Source organism: Acanthopagrus latus, chromosome 24, assembly GCF_904848185.1.
Source record: "Acanthopagrus latus isolate v.2019 chromosome 24, fAcaLat1.1, whole genome shotgun sequence".
Taxonomy (NCBI): domain Eukaryota; kingdom Metazoa; phylum Chordata; class Actinopteri; order Spariformes; family Sparidae; genus Acanthopagrus; species Acanthopagrus latus.
Genome location: NC_051062.1, coordinates 856,517 through 870,784, shown reverse-complemented (window position 1 = coordinate 870,784; position 14,268 = coordinate 856,517). Strand labels below are relative to the sequence as shown.

Below are 14,268 nucleotides of genomic sequence, written 5' to 3'. Positions count from 1 at the left end.
ATGCACAATTGAAATTACACAAGACAAAAATCAAACCTCAACTCTGTAAAAAAAACAGTTTTACAGCCATTTACCAATACTTTTTCATCAGGTACCGTACAATGAGTTTGGTGCATGGCCCAATATTGGTGTATAGAGTTTATTCACAGTGACATGAATCAGTGTTGGAGCCCCAAAGTGTACAATGTATGTGGTTATATTATCAGTCTCAGTGAGAACTGCTACAGTGGCTTAAGTCCCCCATCAGTCTCAAAGTGGTATACATCACACTGGAATGTGGTAGGGAAAGCTGTATTTGTGTCTGCCTATGAAACATCACATCATGTCAAATCCCAACATCACAGCCCAGATATTCAGTCATGTTATCACTATTGAGCTGAACTTGACCTCAGGGCTGAACTCGACCTCGGAGCAAATTAAAACGAGCTAGAGGACTCAGGTCGGTTTGGGTTAGTCAAGGAAGCGGTCGAGCATCTTCTGGATGTTTTCGAAGGCATGTCTGCCCAGATAGTCAACCTGCCCGGCCTCCCACTGCCTGCGATGCTCCAGCCGCTCTGTCTCCGTTTCTGCAGCCTTCTGCGATGATGAAGTGGGGAGAATAACAAATCGGTCTTTAAAGGGAATTTATCACAAGAAACATCAGACTGAATTCGGGCTGAACTTCAGGTTCTAGTTTCAGGCTCTCAGAATGTGCCGCCAAGCATTTCAAATCTTGGAATCTATGGATTGACATTATTCTTTATTTCTTTGCTTTATTAATGGCAATAAATCATTAACTAATGCCTTATAGATAAGTAATAGTGTCCTTAAGACAGATTTTTTTCATAACAACAGACTTGATCAATTGTTGTAAAGAAAGAACACTTTTTTTAATGGCAAATTACTGATTATTAAGAAAGTGAATGATTTATTCAGTTTGACTAAGCATCAATGTGTAAACCCATTATAAATGGCTCTCTGTTGGAAAGTGCAACTGGAGGACAGTTATGTATATGGGGGGACAACTGACACTTAATCAGGATTATGGGGTGTGTCATTAAACATAACAGTAATATCCTTTATTGAAAGATTAAGATTTTTTTATGAGAAAAGCACACATATGACTGTTCCATCAAAATCTTGGTATGATAATGGCTTTTATGCACCCCCATATCCCCAAATATGCTCCTAACCTAGCGCTGAGCTTTTGAAACCAAACTAAAGTGGAGCTGTGGAGAAGGAGCCACATTTAGAAGAGTAAACATGAACAGTCACATCATCACTGCTGTCATTCGAGGAACTCATCTGATGCCTGTTTAAAAAAAAAATCATGCAAATACAGCAAGACACACATCTGAAAACACACCTCAAGCTAAAAGAACACTGTGGTGTTTCTTGACTGCTTTAGTTACCAGTTAATATTCAGTATTCCATATGTAAAGCATATCAAATATACAATGCTGAGTGTTGATTAAACTGCCCAATATATCCAGCACATAAAGTTCTTAACATTAGCACTGACATTAAAATGCTGCAGATGTGGGATTGTTACTTTTCGAAAGGCTGCTACAAGGAAGTTTAATTTTTTTTGTTGATCAGGTTTACATACAGGATTTGAGTCCAAGGCCCCGTCATTGACCTCCAACTCCTCTGGTTCCTGGATCTCTGCTGTCTGTCTGTCATCAGATGTTGCTGACCCATTCTTCAGTGATGTGTCATCTGCATGGGAAGACTACACACACCATTGTCATGTCAGTCATGAATGCACTACAGTAATGGCTGTATGCTACGAGGAGTCAAATCACACAGTAGCAGAGGTTTAAATAAGACTCAGTTCTGCTCCATTCTCTCTGCTGAGTACTTGATAACACTGTTGATGTATGTTCATGGCTGTTGTCATACTGGAGGGTGTGTGTCTGTTCGGGCTAATCTTACAAGCTTGTATAAACACAATGCATCAAGTTGAAATGAATTAAACAAATGACAGGAATGCAATGAGAAGCTCAGAGGCCTGTGGCAGATAATAGGCTCTGTGTCCCTGTGTTCTTTTCTTCTGCTGGAGTCAAATGCAGTCAAGCAGAAATACTCATAAATTAACACTCTCATCTACTGAAACTAACAAGAGGCACTTGAGCTGCCTAATAACCCACCATAATAATCACCATGATATATTATAAACACAAGAGGCTATGCTAATAAGGTCGGTCATTAGGCTAATGAATGGATTTATAAGCAAATATTTCAACTGACTACTGACTTGGCTTCAGAGAACATGTATGACTTCAAATGAACTGTGTTCATTTTAAGGGCCATTTGTTCGTTTTACAGTTTTCCTCTGCTTCCAGTCATTGTGCTACACTAAGCTAACGCGTTTCCAGAATGTGAAACCAGCGGTGCAAAAATGCTAACATTTTTTAGACACTCAAATGAATTAGGAGGTTGGTTAGCCAGTATTATTAAATATGTGAAAATGTGTAAATAGAGCTGCATTATTGCAGCTCATAGTGACTTCTTAAAAATTATAATTTTTTTTTTACTTTGCACAAAAAACAGTAGGAGTTTCACAAACACCCGAGATCATGGAGGTTCTGTAGGAATTTTGTGTTTTTGCACCAAGCACCAAGACACAAGAATGAACAAAACATAAGCTGACACATTCTTAACACTCTCATTGTAGAGCTACTGACTATTTAACCAACACAAATGTAAAATAGTTGATTTTCAGGTTTTATTCCCAACTTAAATACTGATCCTTTTGGTTGGTGGCCAACCGAACTTACAATCCCAAAGTGTCAGTATTTGACAGCAACACGAAATAATAGCTATGCTAAAGTAAACAGATCAATATTTCGGTGCCTCATCTTACAGTCTCTGGTTGAGGTGGTGATTGAAGTATCTCAGGGCGGGGTGAAAAATGTGCGAGCAGTGAAGTGGAGCCATCCAGGGTTTCTCTAAATGGCATCTTCGCTTCTTGGACCTACAAAACAAGGGAGGATGTTGAGTGTTGGGAGGAAAACCAATACCAAGGCTGGGCAGTCATGTGTCGCGTTTGGCTGCCAGTCTGCATATTTATGTTCCAGCCAAATTCTGCAGCAGCTTATGTGACTGGTTAACAAAGCTTCAGCTAAAGAGGGGGAAGTCATCAGTGAAATGTGCTGCTTGAGTGCTTTGGAGTGAAAATCTGCAGAGCATTCACTCAACATGGCACATGGTTGACTTCCCACACAACACGAAGTGATACTGCTGAATAGCTCATTTAAAATCAGAAGCATTACATGGGGTTCATCGGTTAAACAACTACCAATAAACATTTTAACTGTGTACACTTTTTTTTAAGGTATTTTAACACATATTTCTCTGCAGTCTACAGCATATTCAAAGAAAGGTTCGGAGATTATGATTTAATGGGGCACTAACTATAGGGATGATGGAGATTTGATTCACATCCACTTCCTTAATGCTGTTTCAGTTATGGTTTAATGTGGAATATTTTAGTCAGAGCACAGCAGGTCACTTGAGTGTTGTACACATCCACAGACAACTTCACACGTGGAGAAAAAGGCTTCAACACAGTCCTGATTTGCTCAGTTTTATAGAGGATGGTTCACTTGTCATCACAGTACCTCAGTATGGAACATTAATCACTTGACAGCAGCTGGTGCTATCCTCCTCTTTCTCTGGTTATTACTGACTCCTGGTCCATGACCTCTGACCTCTTCCCAGGAGATGCAATTTCTACATTCTAGTTAAAAACAGAGGTCCTAGTTATAATTGTAGTTGAGTGGTGTTTCATTGTACATTTTGTCCATAGCAAGTTGAAAAAAATGTTTGAGTCCTGAGTTGTCTGGAGTGCAACATGTGATTGTGGTTTTCTGCTTCTTGTGTTCATTCAGCCTCACGCTCAGGGTTACCATCTCCCCATCACATGACCAAAGTTCCATGTTTCAACCATGTGATGACAACCGACCTTTCTCCATGACAACGGAGCAACTTTAAGACAACTAGACTCTTTTCACAGCAGATATTTTAACCTTTGAAAGTAGGAAAAAACCAAGCTACAATAACTCGAATCACATATTCCATCTAAAGTTGTAAAGCTGTAACTATTTTGTTTGTCATATTTGCTAAAATTATCATTATGATCTGTCGGTAGAATAAAGTACCAATCACCTGTGAACAAATCCACTGTCTGTGGGTCCACCCAGTGGCCCTTATTTGGCTTGCAAGAACATACCGCTCCCAAATCAACACAACTAATCAGAGCCAAGGGGAGTGTCTGAGAAGTGTCAATCGAGCGCGTATATGCTGGCCATGGGGAGAACCGGGACTATTCCCGAAGCGCCAACCTATGATTGGCCTGCTGGCCTGCGTCTCTCTCTCTCTCTCTCTCTCTCTCTCTCTCTCTCATTTATTTATTCATTTATTTTCAACAGGCTGCCGGTCAGCCGGCGTCGAGTCTATCTGACTTTTTTTTCTAAGTCAGAGAGGCAGGCCAGGCCAATCAGAGGCCACTCAGGCCAGTAGCATGTGAGGAGGACAAGACGATTGGTTTGTTTCGATTAACACCCGCCCCAACAGTCCATATCAACCACACAGACAGCGTGTGGAGGAAGGGGTGTGTGACGTGTGTCTGGTACCTGCAGCGGTGTGTGTGTGTAGTGAGTGGACCGGGAGAGGAGACGAGGCTTCGACGATTAGAAGATGGACCCCAACCCGGGTAAAGAGAGAAAGAGAAAAGGTGGTGCTGAGAGGGAGAGAGAGAAAAAAGAAAGGCGCTGGAGGATGACGCGGCCAAATGCCTCAAATTGACCAATTTATTCAGCCCCCAGCCATGGTGCCATTAAAAAAAAGATGCGTCTGCAAGTAAGTTATGAGACTAGTTCTTGTCAGTGTGAGGTCCCAAGGGTCCTTGAGGCTGTACACTTTTACACAGTGTAAATATGTAGCCTACTAGGCCCTTGCCTTGAAATTAGAATAAGGATTAGGATTTTAACATCACTGATTTACAAGCCACTTTTTTTTATTTACTGTTTTAGAAATTATTCATTTGAGAAACAAATGGGATATTATATCATTCCATTATTATGTGTATGAATACTAGGGCAAATCAAGTGAGACATAGGCTACACTATCTTACTGTATGGACTATAGTGTATGGAAAAACACTGTAAGCATATGTTTGCTGTTCAAAGGTGGTGATGGCAAAGGAGAAGCCAGTGCAGAGCAGTTGGCAGAAGGTACAGAATCATTTCTACAGTAGAGCACCAACATGCAATAAGTTGCAGACATGCCATTTGAAATAAATGGTTCTCATTTGTAATAAGAGCTGTCTTGGCACTATAGCATTATTCTATTAGGTGCTAGAGTTGTTGAATTTTGCTGTCTGTTGCTGACTTGCTGTTATGTATCCCAGTCCAAATATGAAAGCGATGTATTCCAACCTTAGATTTAGGTTGGGGAGAAAAGCTGTGTAAAAAGAAAGAATGCCAGAAATGAAACTAGGATAAATATCAGAGCGTCATTTCAGAGGTGGAGGGAGCTGCGGGATTTGTAAGGACTCGAGCAGTGCAGAGTTAGCTGCTTTTCTGCTGGACAGGTAAGGACCCCTGCTTGATATATATTTCTTTCTATGTTTTAACTACAAGGCTAAGATGGCAGTGGTTACGTGACACTTGCAATGGAGCATTTCACCATACGATGTTGCAGTCGAGCTATGTAGCTTGTTGGTAAATCTAGTTCGTTAGCTTGTATGTTAACTCCAGCGTTTATCTTGGTCTATATGGCTACTGGTTAGCAAAAGTCTCTTTCAAGTGATCAGGCAGTTATAAAGTTAGTTTGTGTTCAGTATGCTCTGAAGTGGTTGAATTAGTTTAGAGAAGTGATATTACTCGTGCTTCCGAAAGGCAGCATGGCAAAAATGTCAGTATCAGGCACTCGTCATTGTAATTTATGTAATTGTAATTTAGGTTTACACTGTGGCTGTGTTAAGGAGCATTTGACCACCAAACCAACTCACTACTTTTGGGCAAGATATTGCTCCCCTGGCAAAGCAATCAATCAGAAAGAAGAGATATTTCACATCACATAGATGTTCAAACCTGTTGTTGTTTCCCCAATACTTCACTGGTCTGTTTCCCTGATGATGTTGAATCATGGTGAAGGTATTCCTTCCACCACAGTGATACAAAGTGGCCCATAGAGTCTGAGGGGCCTTTGTCCCTCTGGCTGCCAGAACTCCAGGGTTTCACTGCTCCTGTGAAGTGGACGATCTTCGCACTGTGTCCAAACCTGCAGAAACAAACCTCTGTCATCAATCAAGATCAAAAAACATAGGTCATTTGGTTGAAGATACAAACAAAGGTGAGCTTGAGAGGTGCAATGTGTGGTAAATGATGCACACTGCTTTGGGACAGGATGGATATTTTACAGGACCCTAACCATGTTTTTATGTCTAAGCATTTTTATAAAGGTGTTTTAAATTTTGTTGTGCTTCTTTCCCTGCACTCATTTAAATTATTTATTAATAATGTGTTATCATGTGATCAAAGAGACAGAGCAACAGAGCTTTGTCCATGACATCTGAGCACTTTAAAAGGACTAGATTTAGATGCAGTGAGGTTGAAGATTGCAGCAAAAAAAAAAAAAAAACCTCTATCAGCTTTCACTACAGGAAAGTAGGTACATGCCCTAAAAACAAAAAGGTAAAAAGAAAAAAGGATGAACAGCCCTCTAGAGCTAGTGTTTGGTTCCATTCTGGGTGATTGTAGCAATATGGCAGACTCTGTGGAAGAGGACTGACTCTCTCTGCAGATATAAAAAGCTAATTCTAAGGGACCAGTAAATAAATCAAAGAGGATAAGTCCTGAAGTCTGTTTAGACACAAGCACATATAGGAAACTGTGTGCGCCCAGTAGAGGGTACAATGGAACGCTTCACCAGGGTACACTCACTGTTGGAGAGCAGGGAGGTAGCTATAGACGGAGCTGCCACTGAGGTTGTAGATGAATGGCAGGTGTTTACTGATGTCTTCCACCGGCCAGCTGCTGAAGAAGCTGTTCAACAGGCCCTGGTCCCCTCCTGACAGCAACAAATATAAAATATATGAGAACAACCACCTTTAAAACATTTATTAATAACTGCCACTGTATTCCTAAATGAGCTGTCTGTATGTTCGATCATATATCATTCTATCAGGAGATATATTTGAATGTTGGTGGATTTCACCTTTGAAAGGAAAGTACACCTCGAATCCAACGCAATTAAAATTTCTGTATAATTCCAATATTGCAGAGAAAAAAATATTCAGATGTCAACATATCAGACAATATTGTCATATACACATAATATACATGAACACGCTTTTTTGCAATTATCCCTCAAGTATCCCACAAGTATCCCACAGCAGTGCACCAAATCATCAGACTGACAATTTGGTTGGACGGAATTAAATTTTAACAGTTGTTCAATCAGCCCTCTAGTGGTGGATTCAAGTTGTTTAAAGAGCAGGGACGAATAAAATAAAAAGGGCATCGGCTGTATGCAGTGGGGCACCAGAGCGGAGAAAGTCGGGATATATTTATTGTGAAAAGAGGGCACTATATCATAATGTATCTCCAAACAGCCAACTCTTACCAGTCTACTGACAAACATTAATTTTTCAGTAATATTCATATAATTTCAGGTGTTAAATATTGCCATTGTATATGTCTGCGCTGAACAATGGAGCACTTGATTTCATACAAGGTAATAAGCGATGAACAAACACATCTTTGGCCTCTTATTTTAATTTGCTATGATTGTATTCTGTTGAGTTGTCAGTGTCCAGAGTACACAGCGTTCTCTGCTCTGAAGCCAGACGTAGCCATGTATTACCATCAAAGCTTCCGTGCTGTCGGGCGTGATCCAGTAGTCTGGTGTGGGTGTGGAGTGAAGGTCTGAAGACAAACACGCCAGAGTTGAAGCAGTCGGGCCAGCCGGGGTCAGGAGCCGCTGACAGCTCCTCTCTTTCGAACAGTTCATCCACATTACACAGAACCTGAACGGGAAACTCTAACGAGTGAGTGGCCACTGGGTATGTGGGCTAGAGCATATCTGTGGCTAACACACACATATTAAGGCTACAACTGCCAAGAGAAGAGACTGACTGACTATTTTAAAGGGTTACTTCACACAATAAACCCAAATACAACATTCTAACAGGATTATCCAGATGAAGGCTTTCTCTGTTTAGAGAACTGGTGCTGCAACACACAATCAGAATTTGACCTTTTATCCACACAAGCAGATGGACTTGGCACCTACATACCAAAGGTTGTTAACATATTGATAATTAATTTCAACAGCTTCACATAGGACCTGGAGGTTATCAAGCTTGTGATTGCCACAGAGTGAGCAGACATTATCTAAAATAATCAACATTTCAAGAGAAATATTCCACAAGTTTTTGTTAAGGGAACCAAGGCAATACTCAAGCAACTCTTTACTCCAGTAAAAGTAATAAAGCACCGGCTCTGAAATGTACTCAGAGTATCAAAGTCAAAAGTATCCTTCTGAAGGATATTACTATTGAAGCTCACGTCATATTAATATTATTCAAAGACCATTAAACTTAAAGATAGAATCAGTGGGATTTGTCCCAGCTGTTCCTGAACACACCCCAATATATGTCAACTATAGTTGATGAGTCTCATTCCCAGGATGTCAAATAGCCACATTTTGGGTTGGTTAAGCATCCCGAGCAGCAGCAAAGTGAGAAAGTGTCTGATGTGCACTGATGCACTGGCTGAAATCAGTCTTGTGATGTTAGCAAGGTGGCATGTAGTTCCAACAAGTAAAAATATTCCCCTCAAATGCATTCAAACTATAATTACAAGCCTGTTTTGAAACTGTGAGGAGGAGAAAGTTCAGATATTTGTGTTAAGCCGTAGAGAGAGAAAGTCAAAGAAATACTAGAGTAAAGTACAGATACCTGTAACATGTAGTGAAGTACAGTAATCAAGTATTTGTTACTTCCCACCTCTGTAAAATAGTAAGGTGAGATATGGCTGTAAATAAGGGTGTGGGGAGGTGGAGAGACTCGGTAACCAAATCTTTCAAAAAAGTGCACAGAAAGATCAATTTTACTCAATTACTATTAATTCAGTAGTTACAGATAAAATCATAAATAAAAGGTGCACATACATCATGATTATCATGAATATCACAAAATTGTAACACCCTTAGTCGACTAATGATTTGAATAGTGGCGGATATGTCTTATATTCTGGATATTCTGGATATGTAAATGTAAATTCTCAAATGGCTTTCCATATTGCCATATGCCATATCATAAATCTAAATCAAAAAAATGAAAAATGTTCTAAAATCCTTATTAAGTGCCAAGTAATAAAGTCCGATGAGATCTAAGTGAATTATTCAAAAATAGAATTCTTTAAATAAGAACTGGCTCTACTTCCTCTGTCTGTGTTTAATGAAATGACCCACTTCCTTGTGCTGTGGCACAAGCAGTAATCTCTCTTTCTTCAAAAAGATAAAGACTCTCCCTTTGAAATTCGAGTCATGTGGTGCAGAGCCACTTCCCGAAGCTTTTTAAGCAGCACCACAGTGGATGATAATAAGGTGCTACTTTGGTCTTTGGTTATACTTTGGTTATGCAGCATGTATTCTGCAAAGTAATTAGTGATTTAAGTTATCAGATAAATACATTACAATATTTGTCTCCAAAATGCAGTGAAGTTGAAGTATAGGGGAGCAGAACTCAGAAATAATGTTTTCAATTGGTACTACAGATATTCAGACAGACTGACAGAAAACAATGAGTATCTGTTCTTCAAAACCCTGGTGACACTGTGCCCGACCTCATCAATAACATCAACGGTGATAAACATATTACAGTCATATTCATATTCATTCATAAACCAAGACAAAAAGTTTATTTCTTTAAATCCAGAGTATGTAGAATGTACAGTCCATGATGTGGACTTTGCCACCATCAACTCTGTGGATGTATGTGCATCAGTGCAGGTATAACCTTGAGACTATATGTGCATCTGTGTTTACTGAGCTCAGTCTTCAAACACGCATGCTCCTGCTAACATGACAACATGTTTGCACTGACCAAACAGAGAAAGAACTGAATGTAACGATGCTCATGCTTTTAACATGTCCTGTGTGGGCATTGATTTGGCTTCAGTGACCGATGCTAAGGCATTGGCCAATAGTTCAGAGCATGAATGTATGGCCCAACAGCATGTTGATTTATAGATAGCTACAGATGTTAACAGATGGGGATGTACAGAGTGAACAGGATGATCTGTGCAGTTTGGGCCTTGCTGCAGGATCGCTTTATTCAACAGAGCTCTGTGTGTTGGTTTCTAGGAATTTTTCCTTTGAAGTGTGATCAAAGCTCTGGTTTAAAATATGTGAAACAGAATAAAAAGAATAAACAAGGTATAATGTCTCTTCAGGGTAAACAGCTTATGTGTATTATTATGGCTCTTGGTTTGTTCTGGGTTGTTAGAAAGCTTTTAGACACTGTTATTTTCCCACTGTGCTATACTGATACCATAATAGTTCATGATATAAACAGTTCTGGCCCCCTCTCTAATAAGGCACTGAAGATGACAATTTTAAGATTAAAAACTGAATTTATCTTCTCACTTAAAGTACAGTAAAATACAGTAAATTATTCTGGCTGTTTTGGGCAACTTAACACGTGGTCAAGTTATTTAGCCTTAGCTAGCTTGATAGCATTATATTAGGTGGGTGTGTTTCAGTAATGAGTAAGCCCAGGATCAGCACCAGGTTTGAAGCCAATTCTACATAGTGGCCAAATTCTGTCACAACAACGTAACATGATGATCAAAAAACACATCATTTCCCTTCAACTTGTATTATGAAAGAAAGGGATATAAAATGGTAGATGCATTTTTTTCAGCATCACAACCACCAAACCCGCAAAATGATGAATTTATTTGCATTTGATCCACTTGGTCAAACAACTTTTGGGAAGATAAAGATACAAATTTGGAAGTACTGCACCATTGAATCATTTTTCCACTGATGAGCTAAACTGGAAGTTAGCTGCATTGCTCTTGATCTCTGGTCTGCACACTCTACTGGCTATGCAAGGAGGAATATGCAGGTCATTTTATATCAAAGTCAAACTTTTTTTGTCACTGCGCAGCTTTCGTTGGACTGATTGGAGCCCTGCATGAAACGCAGTATCCAAGTTACCCTTAACGGTACACACAGCTCAACCCATGCTACACCTCATTTTTGGATCATTGGTAGGTAGGTGGAGAAAAAGCACTCCCAAGATAGAGATTGTTCGGTACCACCCACATGGAGCCTCACAATGGCTGTTGAAAAATGCAGGGGGTGATGTTACCATGGCTCTGTCTACGATTAACAGTCTATTTTTTTTTATTTTTTTATTTTTTTATGCCCCCTGAGGTCGGTGCTTGGGTGTGAAGCCAGATGACTGATCACTTGCAGCCTTTAACCCCCAAGGGGGGAAATATAACTAATGACTGGTCTAGTAGTATGGGAGATTAGCTACAGGTAGATATACCGAACCAATCAAGCCCATTCAGCTTGTTAAAAGGCAGCTTTTGTGCAGTCTGAACCTGCTCTGTGTGAACACTGTTGTTATGACAGAGCTTATCTCTGTTATGATTTTGTGCTAGATAAATAAAAGTGATTTGACTTGAAATATAAACTCAACTGATTTTCACCAAGATCAGCACTTAATAACAATTTGAAACAGTCACACATGTATTCACATTGTGCAGTCAACAGGTAACTGTATGCTTAGTGGACTCACGAGTGTATCTGCATCCAGGAAGACACATTTGCTGTACTGGGTCAGAGTCCAACAGTGGATCTTGGTGAAGGTAATGCCAAGCTCAGGACGTCCCAGCATGAACAGGTTGGGATGGTCCTCACTGTCCATCATGTCCACCATGATGACCTCGTCAAACACATTGCTAAAGGAGAGCCTAATGAGACACAAAGTCTGCAGGGTTAGGAGCTCATACAAACACTTCATCCATGTCAGCTGAAATTTGGAGCTCACAGATAGACAGAGCCAGAACCATCACCCACCTTTTCTGTTCTGAGACGTTTGGTGTGACCATGACGACAATGCTGCGAGTCGTCCCATGACGCTGAAGACTTTTAGCCACCACTATGGCCCCCATGCAGTATGAGTCTGAGGTGACCAGAGTGACAAAGGCCTCTCCAGCTAAAGAATGGTCAGATGACATTACACAGATATCAGCATTCATAAAATGCTCTATTTCAGCTGTGACTGGATAGAGCAGTTTTTCTCTTAGGGACTACAACATATGCTATATGCTATATCAAACATTCAGGACATGTCCAGGGCTTGAAGCTAGAGTTGATAAGTTATTCTAAAAATGTTTATTTATTATATTTGTCGAAAATCTCTGAACATGTGAGTTTCAAAGGGTTATCAGAACAAATTGACTAAATCCTCACAGTGAAACAAGTCAACTTGTGGCGTTGTGACACTCAAAAAATCCATCACTGTTTTACAGTCACTCCTTTCACAATGTAATCTTACAGGATACATATTTTTTTATACATTGCTTGACTTACTGTCCAGAACATAGGAGCCCAAATTAAAAGAACTGTTACCTTGAATACAATTACAGATGTCTCTGGTTTTCTAACATTGTTGGAAATATTTGGGATAATTAAAGTAGACAAAACAACAAAATACATTGTTCTTGTTGTTTTCATACATATTTTACAGCACCAATGTTACAAATAATGCTCCTAAATAATGGCAAGATTTCTAGATTTGATCACTGAAAAAAGGTTGTTTTTTGCAGTGGTTCCTGAATTTCACCTTTCCCTTTTGTTGGTGTGAGCTCCTTCTTTCAGTTATCTCAATAATATCCACAGCAATGTTTTGCTTAAAAGGACACCAGACGGAAATGCACAATAAACTCAATGATGGCACAATTCCAGCATTTCTTGTAGGGCATAATCAGTGTTCATAATTTAGACCTGTGGTACACAAATCGAAATGCCTGCTGGAACAATCAAATCTCTAATTTTTATGAAGGTAACAGTATGTTTCATGTAGTTGTGGCTGCAACATCCAGGAGAGAGTCATATAATCTTTTCCTCTTTTCATTTATGAAGGCAATAGGAGAATTTGATTTCTAGTCCTGATCCCACATTAAAACTCTGAATAATGAAAAGTTTAAGTCCTGCATTTGTCCAAACCTTCACGTCTGATTATGAGCCACAGCGTCTGGATCTACAGACACTAAACTATTTTCTTCTGCGACAGATGAATTCCACTGCAAGACTCTACAACATTTTCTCACAAAAGGCCACTAATGGTTCTTTTTCTTTCCATTATGCTTTCAACATGAGGGTAAAAACAGTCTTATGTGCAGCATTTAGTGTGAACTGATGACAGGCGCTTCAGATTTTCATTTTCCTGGCCTGCAGTCACACGCAGAGGCATGTAACCTTTTGTCTGCAGCCATCTCTGTGATATGTGTGGTGTTACATTTCAATTGGCACACAGTTTGAGCTGAGTGTAGAGGAGTCTTTCCATATTTCAAGTAAAACTGGGTCACTACAGTGTGTTCTGTATAATTTAACAACGAAATTACTATTCTGTTCCCAAGGTTCACAGCTGAAACTGAGGGTAATTCTGGGACACAAGTTTTTTTATTTATGAAGCTTACTTATCCTGAAGGTGAACAAGCAAATGGGGCACCATTTATTCCTCAATAGAATTCAGCAATAGAAGACTACAATTACATTTTATACACAGATTAAATAAAACCACCTACCTGACATTGTTGATGTGTGGTGCCTTCTGCAAATCCAGGACTTTAATTTTTCCCACAAGGTAGGCAACAGTTTGTTGAACTTCAATGCAGATGGTCTGTCATGCAGATTGCACCTTTGCACCAGAAGATACTGGAACCTTAAATACTGAGGAGATGAAATACTACTCAATGGCGTGCGATGAAGTCATATCCCATTCTGTTTATGACTGGAGCAGAGTCACAGAGTAAAGAGCTGCCCACTGTGTATTCCCCTCTGTTTGGTCAACTGGTCATTCAACTAGTAGAAAGAGAGCTTTTCCAAGTGTTGTGCAACAAGCTCAGCCTTCACAACTTGCCATCTGCTGATGCAATGTTTTAACTTTCACTTTCCACATGTTTGTGCATTGTTCCACAAATGTGTTCTCCATGATACACAACTCTGAACTCAATTTGAACTCATTGAAATCCAGTC

The 14,268-nt window shown here is 39.8% G+C and overlaps 1 protein-coding gene across 1 annotated transcript; it reads right to left on the bottom strand.

Annotated features, from left to right (window-relative positions):
* gyg2 (glycogenin 2) lies at positions 1 to 13,942 on the bottom strand. The gene is made up of 9 exons (XM_037091533.1): positions 13,818 to 13,942; positions 12,085 to 12,223; positions 11,804 to 11,978; positions 7,852 to 8,014; positions 6,930 to 7,056; positions 6,078 to 6,267; positions 2,846 to 2,956; positions 1,589 to 1,711; positions 1 to 576 (listed from the first exon to the last, which is right to left on the bottom strand). The coding sequence occupies exons 1-9, from the start codon at positions 13,822 to 13,824 to the stop codon at positions 451 to 453; spliced, it is 1,161 nt and encodes a 386-aa protein (XP_036947428.1). The 5' UTR covers positions 13,825 to 13,942; the 3' UTR covers positions 1 to 450.
* Positions 13,943 to 14,268: the final 326 nt, after the last annotated feature.

Coding starts and splice junctions, on each gene's coding strand:
- gyg2 (XM_037091533.1), bottom strand. Junction 7,057..7,851: donor ACAGCACGGAAGCTTTGATG/GTAATACATGGC, acceptor TGTTGCTGTCAG/GAGGGGACCAGGGCCTGTTG. Junction 2,957..6,077: donor TATTGGGGAAACAACAACAG/GTTTGAACATCT, acceptor CTTGTTTTGTAG/GTCCAAGAAGCGAAGATGCC.